This window comes from Gopherus flavomarginatus, chromosome 22, assembly GCF_025201925.1.
Source record: "Gopherus flavomarginatus isolate rGopFla2 chromosome 22, rGopFla2.mat.asm, whole genome shotgun sequence".
Classification (NCBI taxonomy): domain Eukaryota; kingdom Metazoa; phylum Chordata; order Testudines; family Testudinidae; genus Gopherus; species Gopherus flavomarginatus.
Window position 1 is genome coordinate 19,272,159 of NC_066638.1, and position 17,981 is coordinate 19,290,139.

At 41.9% G+C, this 17,981-nt stretch overlaps 2 protein-coding genes across 4 annotated transcripts in view; one reads left to right on the top strand and one right to left on the bottom strand.

Annotated features, from left to right (window-relative positions):
* Positions 1–17,981, bottom strand: part of PTAFR (platelet activating factor receptor) — a 566,600-nt gene that overhangs the window by 489,409 nt on the left and 59,210 nt on the right. The gene's annotated exons all lie outside the window — the stretch shown is intronic.
* KDM1A (lysine demethylase 1A) overlaps positions 1–17,981 on the top strand; it is a 157,012-nt gene that overhangs the window by 27,194 nt on the left and 111,837 nt on the right. For 2 of the 3 annotated variants that reach the window (XM_050932307.1, XM_050932305.1), the window contains exons 3-4: positions 5,051–5,110; positions 9,106–9,239. In XM_050932307.1, coding sequence (XP_050788264.1) covers positions 5,051–5,110; positions 9,106–9,239 — 194 coding nt within the window. The remainder of the gene's footprint in view (positions 1–5,050; positions 5,111–9,105; positions 9,240–17,981) is intronic. The other variant, XM_050932306.1, reaches the window with a different exon arrangement.

Sequence of the window (17,981 nt, forward strand, 5' to 3'; positions counted from 1 at the left end):
CGGGGAGCTGATGAGGGGCTGCTGGTCCACCCTGGTTCCAAGTCCCCACCAGCTAGCTCCAATGAGTTGCTCTTTCTGCAAGCAGTGGACAAAGCAGGCAGCTGCCAAACAACGTTATAAGGGAGCTTTGTGCAATTTTAAACAAGCATGTTCTCTGATTGATCAGCAAGGAAACAGTGTTAACCTGGATGACTTTAAGTGAGGAGTTACTGTATCTTGTTTTTAAAACGTGCTACATTTCAGGCAGTTTTGTCCTATCTTTGTTGTATTAGCTGCCCCTGGAACATGCAAAAAACATTGACACATGCTGAGCTTGTGAAGAAAGACTAACTAGAAGAGCTTCTTCCCATAGCCAATCTCTAGCCTTTTTCGCTCTATTTGTAAAACCTGCCTAATTATGCATTTTGGTGAGCATGTCATTTTAGCTGTTAGGATACAACAAACATAAAAAATGAAAACATTTGCTGCTGTGCTGTGAGCGTAGACTTGCTGAAAACTCTTCATCCAAACAATACTAACAGCAAACTCAGGAACTCTATTCCACATTCAATTGATAGCTTTTTCTAATATATATTTACTCACTTTGGTAACCTGTGTCTCATCCCATTCACCTCAATGAAGCATGAAATTTAAAGCTTAATTAGGAATATTATGTTAGGAATAAAAAGCTTATAAGGAAATTAAAGGTGGCAAGTACAGTAATGGTAGATTAGCATTGCACAGCTAAAATTTAAAAAATCAGAAAATGCAGAACCTAGTTTCTGCATCACTATTAACTTGGCTGCATTGCATGATCTGTGTTTTATTATACTTAGTATTATAAACAAATATTAACCAATGTGTAAGCAAGCAAAGAGGACTAGGAAGTAAAATAGGTATGAAGTGGACAAAGTTGATCTTACTGTAAGAACAATTTGCATTTCTTAACAAATTGTAAATTTTGCAAGCTTTACATTCATTAGCTTTTCATTTAACAATGAAAACTATTTTGCAACCTAGCTATTTGTTTACTATCTCTTGGAACAGCAAAGTAAAGTCAAATTAAGTGTCCTCCATCCTGTGGTAACACAGCTTAGAAGGTAGCAAAGCTCTGGGCCTTGTTTAGGATGTGGTGGGTGTGCTGTTTGGGGACAATTTTCAGATGTTCTGGCATAGCTGGACCAGTGGAGCATTTTGGAATTGCAAACTTTAACAAAGAAGGCTCTCAGTATTATAAAACAGCTTTCAGAGGGATATTTAATAATTAAAGTAACTTTTAAAATATTGTGTTAGAAGCTTAATTTCACTTTTTTCCAAGGTAGGGGAACCAGCACAGTTGAAAAGAGTAGAGGGAGGTTTTACAGGTTTTTCTGTTACCGATCTAATTATGTCTGGTAAAGTACCGTATATACTCAATCATAAGCCGGTTCGTTTATAAGCTGCTGCCCCCTCTCACCCCCCCAGATGGATAAGTAAAAATGGAAAATTTTTACAACCTGTTCATAAGCCGACCCTATAATTCAGGGGTCAGCAAACTTTGGCTCCTGGGCCATCAGGATAAGCCACCAGGGGGCTGAGATGGTTGGTTTATTTTGAGCGTCCGCAGGCACGGAGGTAAACTGAAGTAAACAAAGTGTCCCTGGCCAGAACAGCAACTGGTGGGGAAATTTTTTGTGTGGGGAGAGTAACCCCTATGACCCCCCCCCCCACATGACCCCACCCAAGCCCGGGACCCCCACCCTCTCCCCATCCCATCCCATCCCTTCCCACCTTTTCTGGGGAGGGCCAGGGGAGGATGTCTCTGGCCTGGCTGTAACTGCTCCAGTGGGCCGGACTGGGCGGCGCGGCCGCAGCTGCTCTGGAGGCTGGAGGGAGAACAGCATGGCCAGAAGCTGGCCCCGCCTCTTCCCTTCTGTCTCTGCTGGCTGTGCTGCCTCTCCTTGCTCCCTCTGTTAGGGGGGGAGGGGATGTGTCCCACCTCTCCTCTATACCCATTCATAAGCCAACTCTTCTCTGGTGCTTCCCTTTTTTACTAAAAAAAATTCAGCTTATGAACAAGTATATACAGTCTATCTGAGTTATTGGATACCACTATACTCCTTTAAATTAAGCAACCTTTTATCTTTTTTTCTCCCCTCCTTTGGGTTTTTCTTCTCTGCCTTCATCAACTTGGGAGTTTATCCTATTTTTTCCCCATTTCTTGTGGCTTCTGTCCCCACTCAGACCCCATTTGTCTAGTCCTCGGCCAGCCTTTTTAGTTTGTGGTAAGTAATGTTTATAGCTGGTGCTTACCAAGGGAGAACAAGGTTGAATCTGCTCCATAGTAATGTACTGTTGCTTGTCCACAGTGGCAGCTCTGTGCTCTGTCTCATCTGATTTGTCTTCTTTCTTTCTTACGTTTAAACTGAGCATGAAATTTTAGGCCTCCTATGCTACTTTCCTACTGCCTTTATTTGAAGACTGTTGGTGACTGGTACCTTTTTGCTATTGTTTCTCTTGTATGAATGAGAACAAAGTAAAATGGATTCTTCTACCTACCTCTTTCTCCTTGACTACTTTTCAGAACACTCCCCTTTACTCCTCTTCCCACCCACCTCTAGAGGCAGAGGCTCCTGAATTTTCTCCTCTGCATATAGTTTGTTCAGCTGGAACGATGTGACGTTGACAAAGATTGTGTCAGTTTCAGTTTGTTGGTGCTCTGGAAAAGGCAGCAGGAGCATAACCTTCCCCCTGTGGAAGATTAGGCCTTTCTCTGATATACAGTACATCTACCTCCTTGTTCTCAAAAATGTATTTTAAAATCTGAGCTGTGTTCCAGTAACTCTAAACCTTATTTGTGCTCAGAAAATGACTTGTTGCTAACCGTACAAGACAGGAGTGGGTCTCTCTGAACTAGTATTGAAAACATTTGACTGTTGTAAGTGTAAATACAAAGCATCACACATTCTGTAATAGTACTGAGAACATCTTTGTGCTATCTACTCTGGTTGTCAACACCAGTTCAGAGAGACTGATAGTTGACAGCCAGTAAAAGCAAGAGATCTATTTCCTAGTGTACACAAGGCATGAGTGTGTGACTTGATATGCAAATAAACTCTTTGTGGTTTAGAGGCATTCTCTTACTATATGGTTGTGGAGCTCTGAGCACAATAGCCCCCCCTCCCCTTTCTGATTGGGACTGCTGAGTGCTCATTTATTATTCATTCAAATAACTTTTAGCTCAAGCTCTCTAAAAAATTAGCAGTAGGTATAAAAATTTTCAGCACATTTTCCCCAACAATAGTCGTCTGGTTAACTAGTAAGCAAGTAAATCTTAGTCCTCTACTTCAGATGAGTGAAAATGTGTGTGCAGCACCTGCTATGGGCCATTACAGGTGGATCAGCATCTCCAGTAGAAAATGTGTAGTTAACTCACACTTCTCCTAGGAGACTGACTCTTGGTTACATTGGAACTGGAGTGCCCTAAAACTCTCAGTGTGGGTAGCAACTTCTGTGGGATTCTTTATAGAGTTGTATTGTTCAGATTTCCCTTCTTGTGTGTTTCCTATTGTTTGTTTTCATTTTATGTGTAGACTTGGGGTGCTGTGAAGTTCAGAGTGCACTTTCAACATACAAAAGCATGCAAATATCTGATTCACCATGCCATTTTTATTGGGGATTAGATTTGGAGCAGGAGGTAAACTTTAAAATTTGTATGTTGAGTTAGGATGTCAGAGACTCTCCTTAAAGAGCTTCAAACTGTATCCCAACTGCTACAAAAGGATCCCCCCAACCCTAACAAGCAATCTTAACCAGTGTTCTGTACCTCAGGAGGGCCATAACTGTGTGATCTACTTGAGGATGTCACGTTGAGCCATCATGATCTGAGAGAGGCTACTGTCCCATTCGGCACTGTGAGCCCTAGAAGTCTTTTCCATTGAGCCTAGGAGATTTGTTCTTTAGGAACTCTGCTGAGTGTTGGGACATTACCGTGAAGCATTCTGGTTCGAAAGAGCCTCGAAATAAGACTAGACTACCAAATGGTGCTTGGATATCTTCAAATCATTCCACTACTTCCTGCTCTTTGGAGCTGAGAAGATGTATAGACAGAACCATCCAATCATAGAAGCATATCTTCTGTGAGCAAAATTGAGGTAGTTCCTCCAATAGAGATTTAGTGATGCATGAGAAGGGGGCTTATAAAGGCTTGCTCCTATAGGCATCACATTCATACCTATCCCTGTTCCTAAAATTACTCAAGTTTCCAATTAGTATTTTTATTCAGGCAGGACTGCTATCCAGGACTTTTATGTAAGCTGATGTAATTTTGAGGCCTCGTCACATCTTTCCGCTGGTTGCTTTGCATTTCCTTACGCATCCAGCTCTGGATATAGTGAAAGTTCACCGTAAGGTATTAAAGTACTTTGTAACTGAGTGTGTAGATGTCCACATCAGTGCTCTGTGGGTCAACAGTATTGACACGCTGTGCTGCTAGGGTTGTTTTAGTGTTCTAATGGATTGCAAGTGCACCAAGGGCATTGAAGCAGATATTGTTGGGCTGAACCTTGCATGGTTCATACTTCAAGGAAGGGTTTAGGGAAGAGAAGGAAGAGGCTCTCTTGAAAATAATAGATACTTTTCAGAATGGTTCACTCTATCCCATTTCAGTTGGAGAGTGCAGGGATGTCCAGGGCAAGATTATCAAATTCTTGCAGTTTTAGACCCCTAGGCTCTCAATGTACGCATCCAACCAATCTTCAAACTGGTAGTAAGAAGTGTAATCTTATTATTCCACTCCCAGCTATTAATAAAGCTGATCATAAGTATTTAGCCACCAGGAATGCTACATACTGTGTGCTTCTACCTTTCCCACAAGAGTGATTTAAAGAGTTCCAATAACAAGGATAAAACTTTAGAATACGACAAAGTTTGGTGCCCTGGACCTATATTCCAGAAGATGGAATTCTCAGAAAATGTGTTTAGTTAGTTGGTGAAGTTTAATACTTAAATCGCCAACTGCCAGGCCTTTATGTCCAAATATGATTTTAACTTATGGAGTAAGGTCCCTGAGTTCTCCTCTTTCCTTCCACAGGGCAAGCAGGAGGACTTCAAGACGACAATTCTGGAGGGTATGGAGACGGCCAAGCATCAGGTGAGGGTGGCGTTTGATGCTTGCCACTTAATAGCAAGAGCCGCCAAATGAGGGATTGATGCTTGCAAGTGCGCATGGGTGTGGGTGTTCAGACTTTAGCAAGAGGTATAGGAGACATTTACTCCTCTTTGAGAAAGGGAGGAATCTCTCTTCTAATTGCAGTTGAAGGCTATAGTGACTAAGTAAATGGAAAGTAAAACTACACTGAAATCCCTCAGGCCGATCTCTCATCCCTCCACTCCTCTCCATGTTCAGAGGAGACCAAACATGGGAAAGGGTACTTCCTGCTTAGCCAGCTTTTACCTATTAGAATGGTACTGAACTCCAGGCTTCAGTGTGCTAGGCCCTTTTCTAATACTCTTGAAACCCATATATTTTTGAGAGGATTGAGTTCATGAGCAATTTCCCAGCATTTGGCACAGAAGACTTACCTATGGGCTAGGTTAGTCCACTTTTTAATAGACTAGCTCATGAATTAGAGCCAACATTTGATCCTACGTATCGATATAAAGGGGAATGCATTTAGCTTGTAATCCCCACCAATTGCTTTCTTTATTTTTAAGTACTTTCAAAATGCTACCAAAATGTTCATCTTCCTCAAACCATGCCACTGTATGCCTGTGCCACCTGAGGAGTGAGGCATGGGGTTTTAATCAAAGTGAGGCATGGGGTTTTAATCAAAGTAGTTATGAGTCACGAGATCCATTCCAGACTGTGAAGAAGTAAACCTCTTTGAAGCAAATACAAAATTCAAGGTATCTCAGGGGTTCACCCTCACCCATTCTAAATGAAGGAACCTGGTTATGTTTTGGATCTTGGTATCAGCACATATAGAGATCCCTTTTTAAATATTTCAGACTTACAGAGGGGACATAGTGCTTTTTTGCCCTGGATTTTTTGACTCTGCATTTTGCAAATGATACATATGTTACATCAGTATCAAATTGTTTCTGGGAGTGTGCTTTACCCACTTGGATGGATGAATGAATGATTACTAATTCCTGGAAATTGTCAAAAGAATGCAGAATGTGTTGCTTTGAATACTGAAGGAGTTTTTCGTCTGAAAATGTCCCAGTAAGGTGTGTGGTGTGGATTGATTTTTATTGTTTTATTTTTATTTTTTTTAATGGAGCACTGGCCAACAGAATCCTTTTGGGATGTGTCCTGTGAGGAAGGAGAATACCAACATGCAGATGGGGTTAAATATTCATGAATGGTTGGTACTGTAGTCAGGAAGTAATAAATCTGTGTGTGTTTGTAAAAGAGAGAAGAGCAGAGGAGAATCTGTGGTAGTGAACCACCTTACTCATAAAGAGATGCACAGAAAAACTGTCAAAGACAAGTGTGTGTGAATCCTCCAGGAAGAGACTCTTCCATTCCTTGTTGAGATTTTTCATAAAGCATGGTTCATGTAAGAGTAGAGAGGGAATAGTTTAACCTATCTGAAGGTGATCTAAATTTAGCCTGCTCAATTGCAAGAAATCCACTAGAAGGATGTTTGGTTTGAAGTGAGCTCTTCTGGTTGGTGAGCCATATTAAAATATTTTACTGGTGTCTGTGGATTATATTTTACCCCTATTCCATTCTGATCTTCAGATCTGTTTCCTCAGTAGCCATCTTAGTTCACAAACAAGATAAAAGTAAAGATTTCTGCTCAGCCTTTAATTATGGAAGCTTATCAAAGACAACTTGTTTCTGTGACCTTTTAATTTAAAGCCTATAGTCTCATGAGATGCAAACATGGCCTTAGGGGGAAAAAACCCTGCTTGGACCATCCCTTTAAATCTGTTTGTAGGAGCTGAAGATTTTCTTTTTAAGGTTCTTTATAGCTGTAGGAGCTTTGTTTCTCAAAACTGGTGAAACACAAACTCTGCTGACTGTCCATATTCGGTGGAAAGGAGATTTGGTATATGTATCTAGATTCTTTCCCAAGGTTTTATTGGGAGTTTTGCTTTAGTTGTTTAGACAACATGCTTGGTGCTATGTTTTTTCAGAAAGTCTCCAGTTAATCCCTTTGTTTCCAGTAAAAACTCTTAAAAACAGTCTAGTCAGTATGTTTGGCATTTGTTCAGTTTGTCTCTAAGAGCCGTGTTTTAAAACCTTTTTTCTCACTGTTACTTGGTGTTATGGGCACTTAATCTCTGGTAGTCAGTTCTGCTAAAGGTAATGCAGGGGGTGATGGATAGCTTCAGGTTGGTTCACTTGACAGTATATGTAGGGTACTTTTACTATACATGCACAGTGAATCTCATATTTATAGACGGATGGAAAATAGCTATAGAGTAGCCCATCCTCTGGGCTAGTGAACACTTACTACCCAAGGAATTGATCTTCTACCCTCTACAATAGGGGACTTTTTTCAATAGCCTAATAGATATTGCTGTCAAGAAGTCTTACTTGATATTCAACCTAGTTTTTCCAGTTTTTATTTTCAGTTTATACTGCTAAATAATCCCCTTTGTCTACACTCCACAGTTATATGCCTCTGTGGTGTTTAGATCCCGCCAATGATTAGTCAGTTGTCTTCACTCTTAGTTTTCATTCAGTCAAGCTATTCATAGTTAGCTCTTTTTTAATCTTTCCTCATAAATCACTCGTCAACCCCTTAATAGTTTTCTTTAAGTTCCTTCAAATTGGTCTTCATCTTTTTGGTATAAAAATGCTCAGAACAGTTTCACCAGACTTGCAGAAATGATAATTTCTCTCCCACCACCTTCCCATTCGGTAACATGGTGCCTCTGCCCATCCAACCTAAAATCATGCAGATGTTCGTTTTCATAACACACTGCAAAGTCATATCTAATTTGATGCCTTCCACCATCTCTCTTAGTCAATACTGATGCTGGAATTGTTCATTTCAGTGTCATTTCATTATCTGTGGTTTGGCATTTTTTCCTTGGATATTTTAGCTTGTATTTTTCTAGTTTAGCTTCTTTTCTGCTTATATTTCTAACCTTCCTAGGTCACCTGGTATTTTAAAATTGACCTTAGTGACGTTTGCCTCTCAATGTATTTTTTGTCCTGCTTTTTGTGCCTGTAAGATGTACCTTTAAAGTGAAGTCCAGATGTGCCCTTTCCTTTTATGCAGAAATGTCTGTTTTTGTGCACTTTTTTGGTGACTTTTGTGTGTAGTTAGTTTGTGTTCTACTGTAATTTAAGGAATACGGTCTAGTTAATAGTATTGTTCTTGCAGTTTTCTGTAAGCTGTGATTTCCATTTGTTCCAAAAATATTAATGTTCAGGTGCTTTAATTGGACACCATCTTTGTATATAGAGACACGACTCCTAGTTCGTGTCCAGCAGTAGACTTTAAGCATTGCATTATCTAGGAAAAGATAGAATTCCTTTCTTTTATTTCACTCAGGAAAATATAGCAGTCTCTTGCATGGATCAATACTCCATTGCTGTACACATTATGGGTATGCTGGTTAGGCTAAAGGGATGGACTGTGGGTTTCTCTAGATTTAGGTAAAGAAGACAGTGTTTGTCAGTGTTAATCTAGACAAACCCTTAGAAGCTGGAGAGCAGATGTGAGGAATGTATACATTATCCTCTTCGTGGTTTACAGCTCTCTTGGCTTAGGAGGGTCTCCTGGAGGTTTGTGGAGCTTTGAGAGAGAGATCTAAACGAGTTATTTCTTACTGATAAACAGTTTAGTTTTCTTTTCATATCTTTTTATCTCCTCACTTTTACTTGTTGCTTGTTTTCTAAATTCTGTGTTCTTTTGTAGTAGTGCTAGTGCTGTTGCCCAATTTTGATCTGTAACTCAAGGCACTGGCTGAGGTATTTTTGGCTTGCAGAAATAGACAAAAGAAGCTGGTGGAAGTGTAAAACGAAACCAGTTGGCGCATCATTATATATGGATATTCAAGGTGTCTTGACCAGGAGGGGATAGCTTTTTATTAAAAACACTAACATATCAATTACTTTTGGAATACTTGTTAGACACACCTTTTTTTACATTTTATTTATTTATTTATTTATTTATTGTGTAGGTGTGGAGGGTGCAGCTTTCCAGAGTAGACTTCCGCATGATCGTATGACCTCTCAAGAAGCTGCTTGTTTTCCAGACATCATCAGTGGCCCGCAGCAGACTCAGAAAGTATTTCTGTACATCAGGAATCGCACAGTAAGTTCTTCTGTATTAGGAACATTGATGGGAACATTTCCATATCTTTTTAATAATTTGCAAAGAACATCTGGATGGCTCTGTCTGGCGATTGCTTCTTGTGGTGATTGATGGTTTCTATGATGAGCTGTTCTGTTTCAGAAACCTATCACATAAAATCAATACAGATAGTTCTTATCCAGTTCTGGATTGAGGCATTCTTTTGAGGGACAGTATAGGCAAATCTGCACTGGTGTTGGACCTGTTGCTTGAATACCATGCACATTCTTAAGGTTACAAATAGAAGTCTCATATAAGATTTTCTTTTTCGAGTGTCCATAACTTTTTCAACTAGTTTCCTTTTGGGCAGAAACGTCTATGTTTAGTCTCAGCCTGTTGAGAAAATTAGTTAATTTTGTTGCATAAGAGGTCTGAAAACATTTTTACTTAAGGAAATTTAAGAAAAAATTGCTTATACATGGAACTCAAATGCCTAAATATTGAAACATTGAATTATGCATGTCTCTTGTCCTCAGTAAAGAACTTTCATTAAGTGAATCAAACTGATTCTGTGTCTGTTGCATTTATGTTTTAATTCAAAACATCATTCATGTAACTGAAAATGCTGAGGGTGGTGTTTTCAAATGTGACCAAGTCACTTCGGTGTTGGCTTGGCAACCTGGTCAATTGACCAGTAAAATAAGAGAGAGACAAGGTAGATGAGTGTGGTATCTTTATCAGGACCAACTTCTGTTGGTGAAAGAGATGAACTTTTGAGCTACGCCTCTTCTTCCGGTCTCTGATGTCCTGGTACCAACATAGCTACAACAACACTGCAAATAGTCAGGTAATCTCAGCTGGCTACCTGTTATTTGACTACGGTTAAATCTTTTCAGATTTTTCCAGCAAGAATGCCTTGATGTAGGCAGTAGTCTACCTTTTAGATTGCATCATGATGCCATATGTTAGCAAGCTTACTTAAAAGTTTGTGATTGCTCACCTTACTACATGCTAATGCCATCTGTTGCGGGGGGGAAAAGGTGAACTAATTGAAAGGTGAGCATCTTGATTTGCTGAGGTCTTCTAGACCAAACTCAGCTCTGTGTCAGCTGTCCCGGAGGTGTTCGTTATCTCGGTGAACATGTTCTCCCACATTCTCTTTCTCCTCCTAATCACTGAAAGCCTGCTTTCAGGTGTTGATAACACACACATTTTCAGCTGTCAGTCATGGGAAAAACTAAAGGAGCCACTGTACATGAATAAAATGTTTCCATAGCAAGGCCATTTTCATTTAACCTCCCTCCCCCGCCCAAAAAAAACCCCTTACTACACTAGGTGTAAGCCATGACGTAGTCAGAATCTGTAACCATTCACTGTTCCATTTTGCTGTCCAGCCACAGTGAGTAGCTCTCTTCCTCTCCCTCCTCCCCCCCCCTCCCGCCCCCGGATCAAGGGTGACTGTCCTTTTAATGAAGTTTATGGCAGGCTCATGTCGGGAGCAGAGGTAGCTAGTCGAACAATTGCCCTTCCCTATAGGAGGACCACAGGAAGCTGTTTATGAAGCGGGGGAGGGGGGCACAGGGACGGATGACCTTTTCACTCCCAAATTGTGGAATCTTTCATGTGGGGCCCCAGTCCCCTATCAGCCACTTTAAACTTGCCGACCCATGCGGAGCACAGTAAAGGCACATTAGTGGCCGCATGATTTGGCAATCCGGAATATGAGGGAGTCGGTTGGGTCTACATGCTCTCTTTTTTCCTTGTAAGAGCGCTTTTAATGAGAACTTCCCCCATTTCCCCTAGGCAACCCTATGTGATATCAGTCTCCTGAGGGTAACAGAAGTGGAAAGGAAGAGGATGCTGCAAGCATCTGGGTATAGACGCGGTCCTTGGGCTGCTATACTGTGTACTGCAATGATGCTAGCAGAATTAATTCAGGGGTTGCATGGGAAAGTGTTCTACCATGGTGGAAGAAATAAGACTGCCCTGCCCAGAAACCTTCTGCAAAAGATTGCAGAGTACGTCCATGAAAGTTTCCTAGAGATATCCATGGAGGATTCCTGGGCTTTCCCAGTCCACATAAACAGTCTTTTCTGGGGCCACTCTCAGTGTTGCTGGAGTGGCCTCTTATAAACAGAGAACCACAGCGCCTTGCTGTATACTGACCAGAGGAGGTGCCTTCCCCAACATCGCGGTCGGCCACCGTGATGTTCTGCAACCTACAGGGCTCCAGAGTTAAAAATATTTCTGGCTGTCAGGGAGAATGGACCCATTTTCCATTACCTGTCTCCCATTCTCTTCCTCCTTGTCTTCCTCATCCACCATATTGTCCTCTCTGTTGTCTCTAGACTCTCACACCTGTGAGGTGTCTACGTTGCTTGTAGGGGTATTGGTAGGGTCACCCCCGAGAGTTGCATGCATCTTGTTGTAGAACCGGCATGTGTGGGGTTCGGCACTAGAATGACTGTTCGCCTCCCTTGCCTTCTGGGACATTTGGCAAAGTACTTTTTTATTTTTATACGGCACTGCTGTGTGTCCCTCGTGTAACCCATCTCTTCCCATTCCACGAGTGATTTTTGCATAGATATCAGCATTTCTTCTGCTGGATCGGAGCTCTGCCTGCACAGACTCGTCTCCCCACACAGCGATGAGACCTACCACCTCCTGGGCAGACCAGGCTGGAGCGCATTTGGGGCATGTAGTCTCAATGATCAGCTATGCTGGCATGTTCCCAATACTTATCAAACAGGAAATGAGAAATCAAAAGTTCCCAGGGCTTTAGCAGGGGAGAGCCTGTTTCCTGTGTAGCAGAGTTGAGAATGATCTCCAGAGCAGTCACAGATGAACATTGTGGGACAACACCTGAAGACCCATTAAGTCAAATTATACAACGCTGCGTCTGCACTGCCTCGCAGTCGACCCACAAAAATCAAACTAAGTGCTATGCCTCTCGCAGAGGTGGATTATAGAAGTCGACAGAGGTGATTCAGATTGGCGTAAAGGACCCAGTAGTGTAGACACATATGTTAACAGGTTGACTTAAGGTGACTTTGACTAACTTTTTAGTGTAATGGTGCTGAGAGAGGGCATCATGCCTGAAAACATCTTAGTTGGCTAGAATCTTCTGAAATAGCAGGAGTTAAAAATTGACCTGAATGGAACTGATACTTAATAATCTAGAGAGCATTTCTGAAATCATGAGACATTAATAAGTGATATAACTTATGCAGAGTTAAGGAAAGGCAAAATAATTTGTATGGAATTTTTTACCGTGTGTGACTCTAAGCCCTCCTGTATTCATACCCTATACACTACTGCAATGAGAGTTGTACAAACTATTCTTTGAGAAGTATCATTTGAAAACTAATAACACGCTGGTCAAGATCCTTGTGGCATATGTGTGATAATGCTGCATGTGAAGTTATGGATGACCTCTGATGTTTCAGAGTCTCTTTGAACAAGGTAGAAACCGGTCTACATAGGCCTTGAATACAAAGGAAGCAGGGTGACCAGTGACAATGAAATTGCAGTTTACCTATGCAGTAAACAGAACCATCAAAACTCACAAAGTGGTTGGGAAGTTGACATATCTGGATCATAGACAGGCAAATACAGTTCTTTAACCAGTTTGGTCATCAGACAGAGACAGTGAAGGTACATTTACATCAAAGGTTAATCTCCTCCTCTTGTTAGCTTGATGGAGTAAACCACTCAACTATCACTGCTGGATGGAGACTTTTTACCCCCAGAAAGCCTTCCTGCTTCTTGAAGCAGAACCCATGCCTGTTGGAGTTTTACTGGACCATAAAAAGAGAACTGGATAAATTCATGGTTAAGTCCATAAATGGCTGTTAGCCAGGATGGGTAAGGAATGGTGTCCCTAGCCTGTGTTTGTCAGAGGATGGAGATGGATGGCAGGAGAGAGATCACTTGGTCATTACCTGTTAGGTTTACTCCTTCTGGGGCACTTGGCATTGGCCACTGTCGATAGACAGATACTGGGCTAGATGGATCTTTGGTCTGACCCGGTATGGCCGTTCTTATGTTATGAGTAGTGAACCAGTTATCTTTCACTTAAGAAGACAAGGGAAACCAGCGCTCATACTTCTGTGGAAGGGCCTGACTGGGAGACTGTGACGAAGTGGGACTGTTCTTAGTGTTTCCTCTGAATACTGTGTGAGTGCCTTAGTTTCCCCTATGCATTTCTTAAGTCTCTAATGTGCATAAGAGACTCTGTATCCTGGTAACAAATGGCTGGGGCCCTTCCCCCTGCTAGGGAATAGCTAAAGGTGAACAAAGAGGTCAGGTGACCTCCTGGTCCGGGAAAGGAACTCAGTAGAGAAGGAGGGGCTGGAGGGGTTTCAGTTTGGAACTGGCTGGGAACGGGAAATGAGGGCAGGTGGGATTGTCTGGCTCACTGGGCTCCAGAATGGACCCGGCTGAGGAATCCTGTTCTCTGTGCCTACAAGCTCTGTTTTAGACCGTGTTCCTGTCATCTAGTAAACCTCTGTTTTGCTGGCTGGCTGGCTGAGAGTCATGTATGACTGCGAAGTTGGGGTTGCGTGCAGGACCTTCTGGCTTCCCCAGGACCCCGCCTGGGCGGACTCACTGTGGGAAGCGCACAGAGGGGCATATGCTGAATGGTCCAAGGTCAGACCCAGGAGGTGAAGCCGTGTGAGCTTCTTACCCTGAAGACAGTCTGCTCCATGGGAGAGGAAGCTCCCCAAAGTCCTGACTGGCTTTGTGGGGAGCAGTTCCAGATCGTTGCCTGGGGACTCCGTAACAGAGACCTTCGGCCATTTGGATGAATTAAATCATCTTAAACAAAGACTGTGCCTTGCTAGATTAAGCTTTAGACTTTTAAATGAATGTTTTCACTTTTATTTGTCTGTAACCAGCTCTGCCTTGTTTTTTGGTTGTTTTTTTTTTTTAACTTGGCATCACGTCTTGATTGATAAACTTTTTATTTATTTCTTTTTTTAATCTAAACCAAACCAGTGCTGTGTTTTCTGTTTAAAGGACAAAACAAGTGATCCAAGAGAGGGCTGGACACTTCAGGCTAGACCGTTTTGGGAAAATTTGGGATTGGGGTGTGTTCGGGTCACTTGGCTAGTAGTAACCAAGGCTGGTGGAGACCAGAGCGTGCCTGTGGTGTAACGAGCAGGGTGCTGGAGTCAGTGTTACTGAATGAGGGCTGCTTATCATACAGACACTCAGTGACTGCTTGTGTGGTGGCTGCGAGCATCCTGACAAGGGAGCTACAGCAGCAGAGCATTTTAAGGCACCCAGGGTTTTCATTTTAACATTTCTTGTTCCCTTTCCTTTAACTGAAGAGAGTTAGTTGAGATGAGATGAGGCTAGTACTGCTGTTAGCTTGATCCTGTTTTATCTCAAATGGGTTTTTGGCTTCATCTGAAGGTCGGTAGGGGTGGTGATGTCACCCAGATTCCTCTCTATGGTCCAGTCTGGCTAGGACATCCCTCAGGATTGGGATGAATATCCAGTGTCCCAATAGACTGTGTGTGGGGGTGCGGGGGGAAGAGCGGGGGGCATCTAGGCTGATGAAGCTCACTTCAGTAGCCATAGTCTTTTCCTCCATATTCTTTCCCCAAAGTCTCTTTCTTTAAGGACGTACAAAGAGAGTGATGAGTGGAATAGTCCATCCCCTCACTATTTTGTCCACTGATTAAGCCTAATACCCAACACACCAACTTTCATTCATTAATTTCTAGTTCCATATCTTCTGCTTTTACCAAGTATGATTTCAGCATAGTCCTTGAGTTATTTTAACATAGTCTTTTTTGTTTGGACTAATTTTAGTCTCCGGGTCTCTTGTACCTGCTTGTAACACTCAATTATTTGTAGGGGAATTCTGTGCTAAAAAAATTAAAAATTTGGCGCACAATATTTTAAAATTCTGCAGTATTCTGAATATTTTATTTGTCAAAATAACACAGTACAGTTATGCCAGTTTAAATCATTTTGGTAATTTATTTCAAAATATAGATCAGCAAGGATGTCTGTCACAATGCAGACGAAAAAAAAGATTCAAGAAATGTTTTTTGACAAATAGATTCCTTACTATGCATATTAATACTGAACTTTGAGTAATTCATTTAAACTACAATACAGAAACATATTTCCTGAACCCTCAGAATATGTGCATAGGATTGGGAGAGCCGGGGTAATGGAGGAGCTGAGTGAGGAAAATAATTGCTAGGAAGGAGCCTGGGAGTGAACTTGAAGGGTGCCTGGGTGTTAGCAGGAGAAGTGTGGAATTTTTTTTGTGGAGGGGAGGAGGGAAGAGGAGTTGTTAGGGAGATGGTGAGCCTCCCTCATGCGACACTGGGTGACCCTTAATCTGTCCCATTCAGTCAGGTACATCTGCCTTCATTCCCTGCACCCCCTGTGTCTCTTCAGCCCCACTCCCATTCAGCCGTTGGCTCAATGCTGTCACCACACTAGCTCCTGTGCCCCTGTGCCATTCATAACTCAGTTATTACACTATTTTTAAAGGTAGGAAAGCACGCTACACCTGAGATCTATGTATGTTCCATACTTCACATTTTAATGTTGAGTTGTTTTGCAATATCCTACAAAGAGAAAGTTGCAGTGTTTTTTTTTGTTTGTTTGTTGTTTTTTTAAGTGGTGCACTGTTTTGCCCACCTTCCCAAACTCAATGTTTGAAGGATTTTGTTCACTGTGAGACAGAAATCAAATATAAAAAACTCTAGCACAAAATGTCAGTGTTTAGAGGAGCATCTAGGGGAGATCTAAAGCAGTGCTTCTCAAGCTATCTGATGTGGGGGACCGGCAATTTTTTTTTCCAGTGTGCCAGGGACCGATGCCATATTATTATCCTATTTGATGCTCTTATGAGGAAACTCGCCGCGGACCGGCAGCCGATGGCTCACAGACCGGCACTTGTTCACGGACCACCACTTTGAGAATCACTGGTCTAGAGGGTTTTGCCAGGAAACATATTTTAAGGACTCTAGTGCTTGAGTCATGAGGATGCAAAAAAGTCCTGAATTTTCTCTTGCTGAATTACTCTGAAAATGTCTCCCAAGGACTTTCTCAAATCTCCTTTCCTTCTCCTTTATGTAAAAAAATAAATCAATCATCTTTGTACTAAAGTAACAGGGATAACTATGTTAGTCTGTATCCCCAAAAACGGGGCTGGTGGCACCTTAAAAACTAGTAGATTTATTTAGGCATAAGCTTTTGTGGGTAAAACACCAGTTCTTCAGATGCACCTGCAGCAGTGGTGTTTTACCCAAGAAAGCTTATGCCCAAATAAATCTGTTAGTCTTTAAGGTGTCACCAGACTCCTTGTCATCTTTGCACTGACGCTGGGCATGGAAACATTCAGATGATGAAGTTAGCGGGGTTCCAAAGAGGATGGAGCTAGGCTGTTCTCAGTGGTACCAGATGACAGAACAAGGAGCAGTGGTCTCAAGTTGCAGTGGGGGAGGTCTAGGTTGGATATTAGGGAAAAAAATGTCACTAGGAGGATGGTGAATCACTGGAATGGGTTCCCTAGGGAGGCACTGAAATCTCCATCCTTAGAGGTTTTTAAGGCCCAGCTTGACAAAGCCCTGGCTGGGATGATTTAGTTGGTGTTGGTCCTACTTTGAGCAGGGGGTTGAACTAGATAATCTCCTGAGGTCTCTTCCAACTCTAATCTTCTATAATTCTTTTATGAAGTTGTCAAAAAGTTGAGTGAGAGAAAACTGCATTTAAAATGGGGATTCTTGCAATTTTTAGCTCTTCTCTAGTATAAATATAGCGGAGTCTGCTGTGTTTTTTTTCCTTTACAGTTAGAACAATGATTGGTGACATATTGATGAGACCTGGCGAAATTTGTTGTCCACAAACTTTGGTAGATTCTTGAGTGAGACACTGAATGTGGTTCTGTCCCTCTGCATTTCAGAGCAGAAAGCTGTTGTATGCTTCCCCGGCAAGGTTTGGTTTGTAATGAACACTCTCCTCCTAATTTTAGGTTTTGCTGACACACAAATTATAGTATACAAACAAGGGTGTATATCTGTGTATAGAGAATACATAATATATCCTAAGGATTTTATTCATGTGAGTTTGGGATGGCCATCACATATTCTGTTTAATTCCACAAATTATACAGAGGAACTGCTAGAATATTTGGAATGTGTAAAGAGTATATGCTCATATTTCCACAATATCTCCACCCATCACAAATACCCCTACACAAATGTATGTGTTCTTGCACTTTCATATCTCATTAAACCTTGGGGAAAGATGCATGATCAGAGATTTCTTTAATTTTAACAGTTAATTCTCCAATTATGTCATTGCTGAGCATACTTGAACCCCTCACAGCTCCTAGTGGTGACCAGACTGTTCATGTGCCGTTTTCAGAGGCCAAGGCTACAGGGGCAAAGCTAGACTTTCCATGTAGTGGCTGCTTCCAGCTGCTCCAGAGTAGGGCCGGCCACTGAAACTGAAAGCAGGGTGCCAATCTCTCCTGTACTCTGTGCTCTCCTTTTCTCTCCCCACCCCCTTGCACCCAGACATCATGGAGGAGGAAGCCATCTGACTTGAATGCAGAGGGAATGAAAGCCATACCAGGAAGTAGATTGAGACAGATAAGTCTGGTTAGATGGTCTGGAAAGGGGGAGAAGCTGGGCGGATAGAAAAAGATTAGGACCGTGCTTTTCATCTTTAGAGCTCAAAGCTCTTTACTATGGACCTTAGTCTTATTATCCCTGTATGTAAAAATGGGGA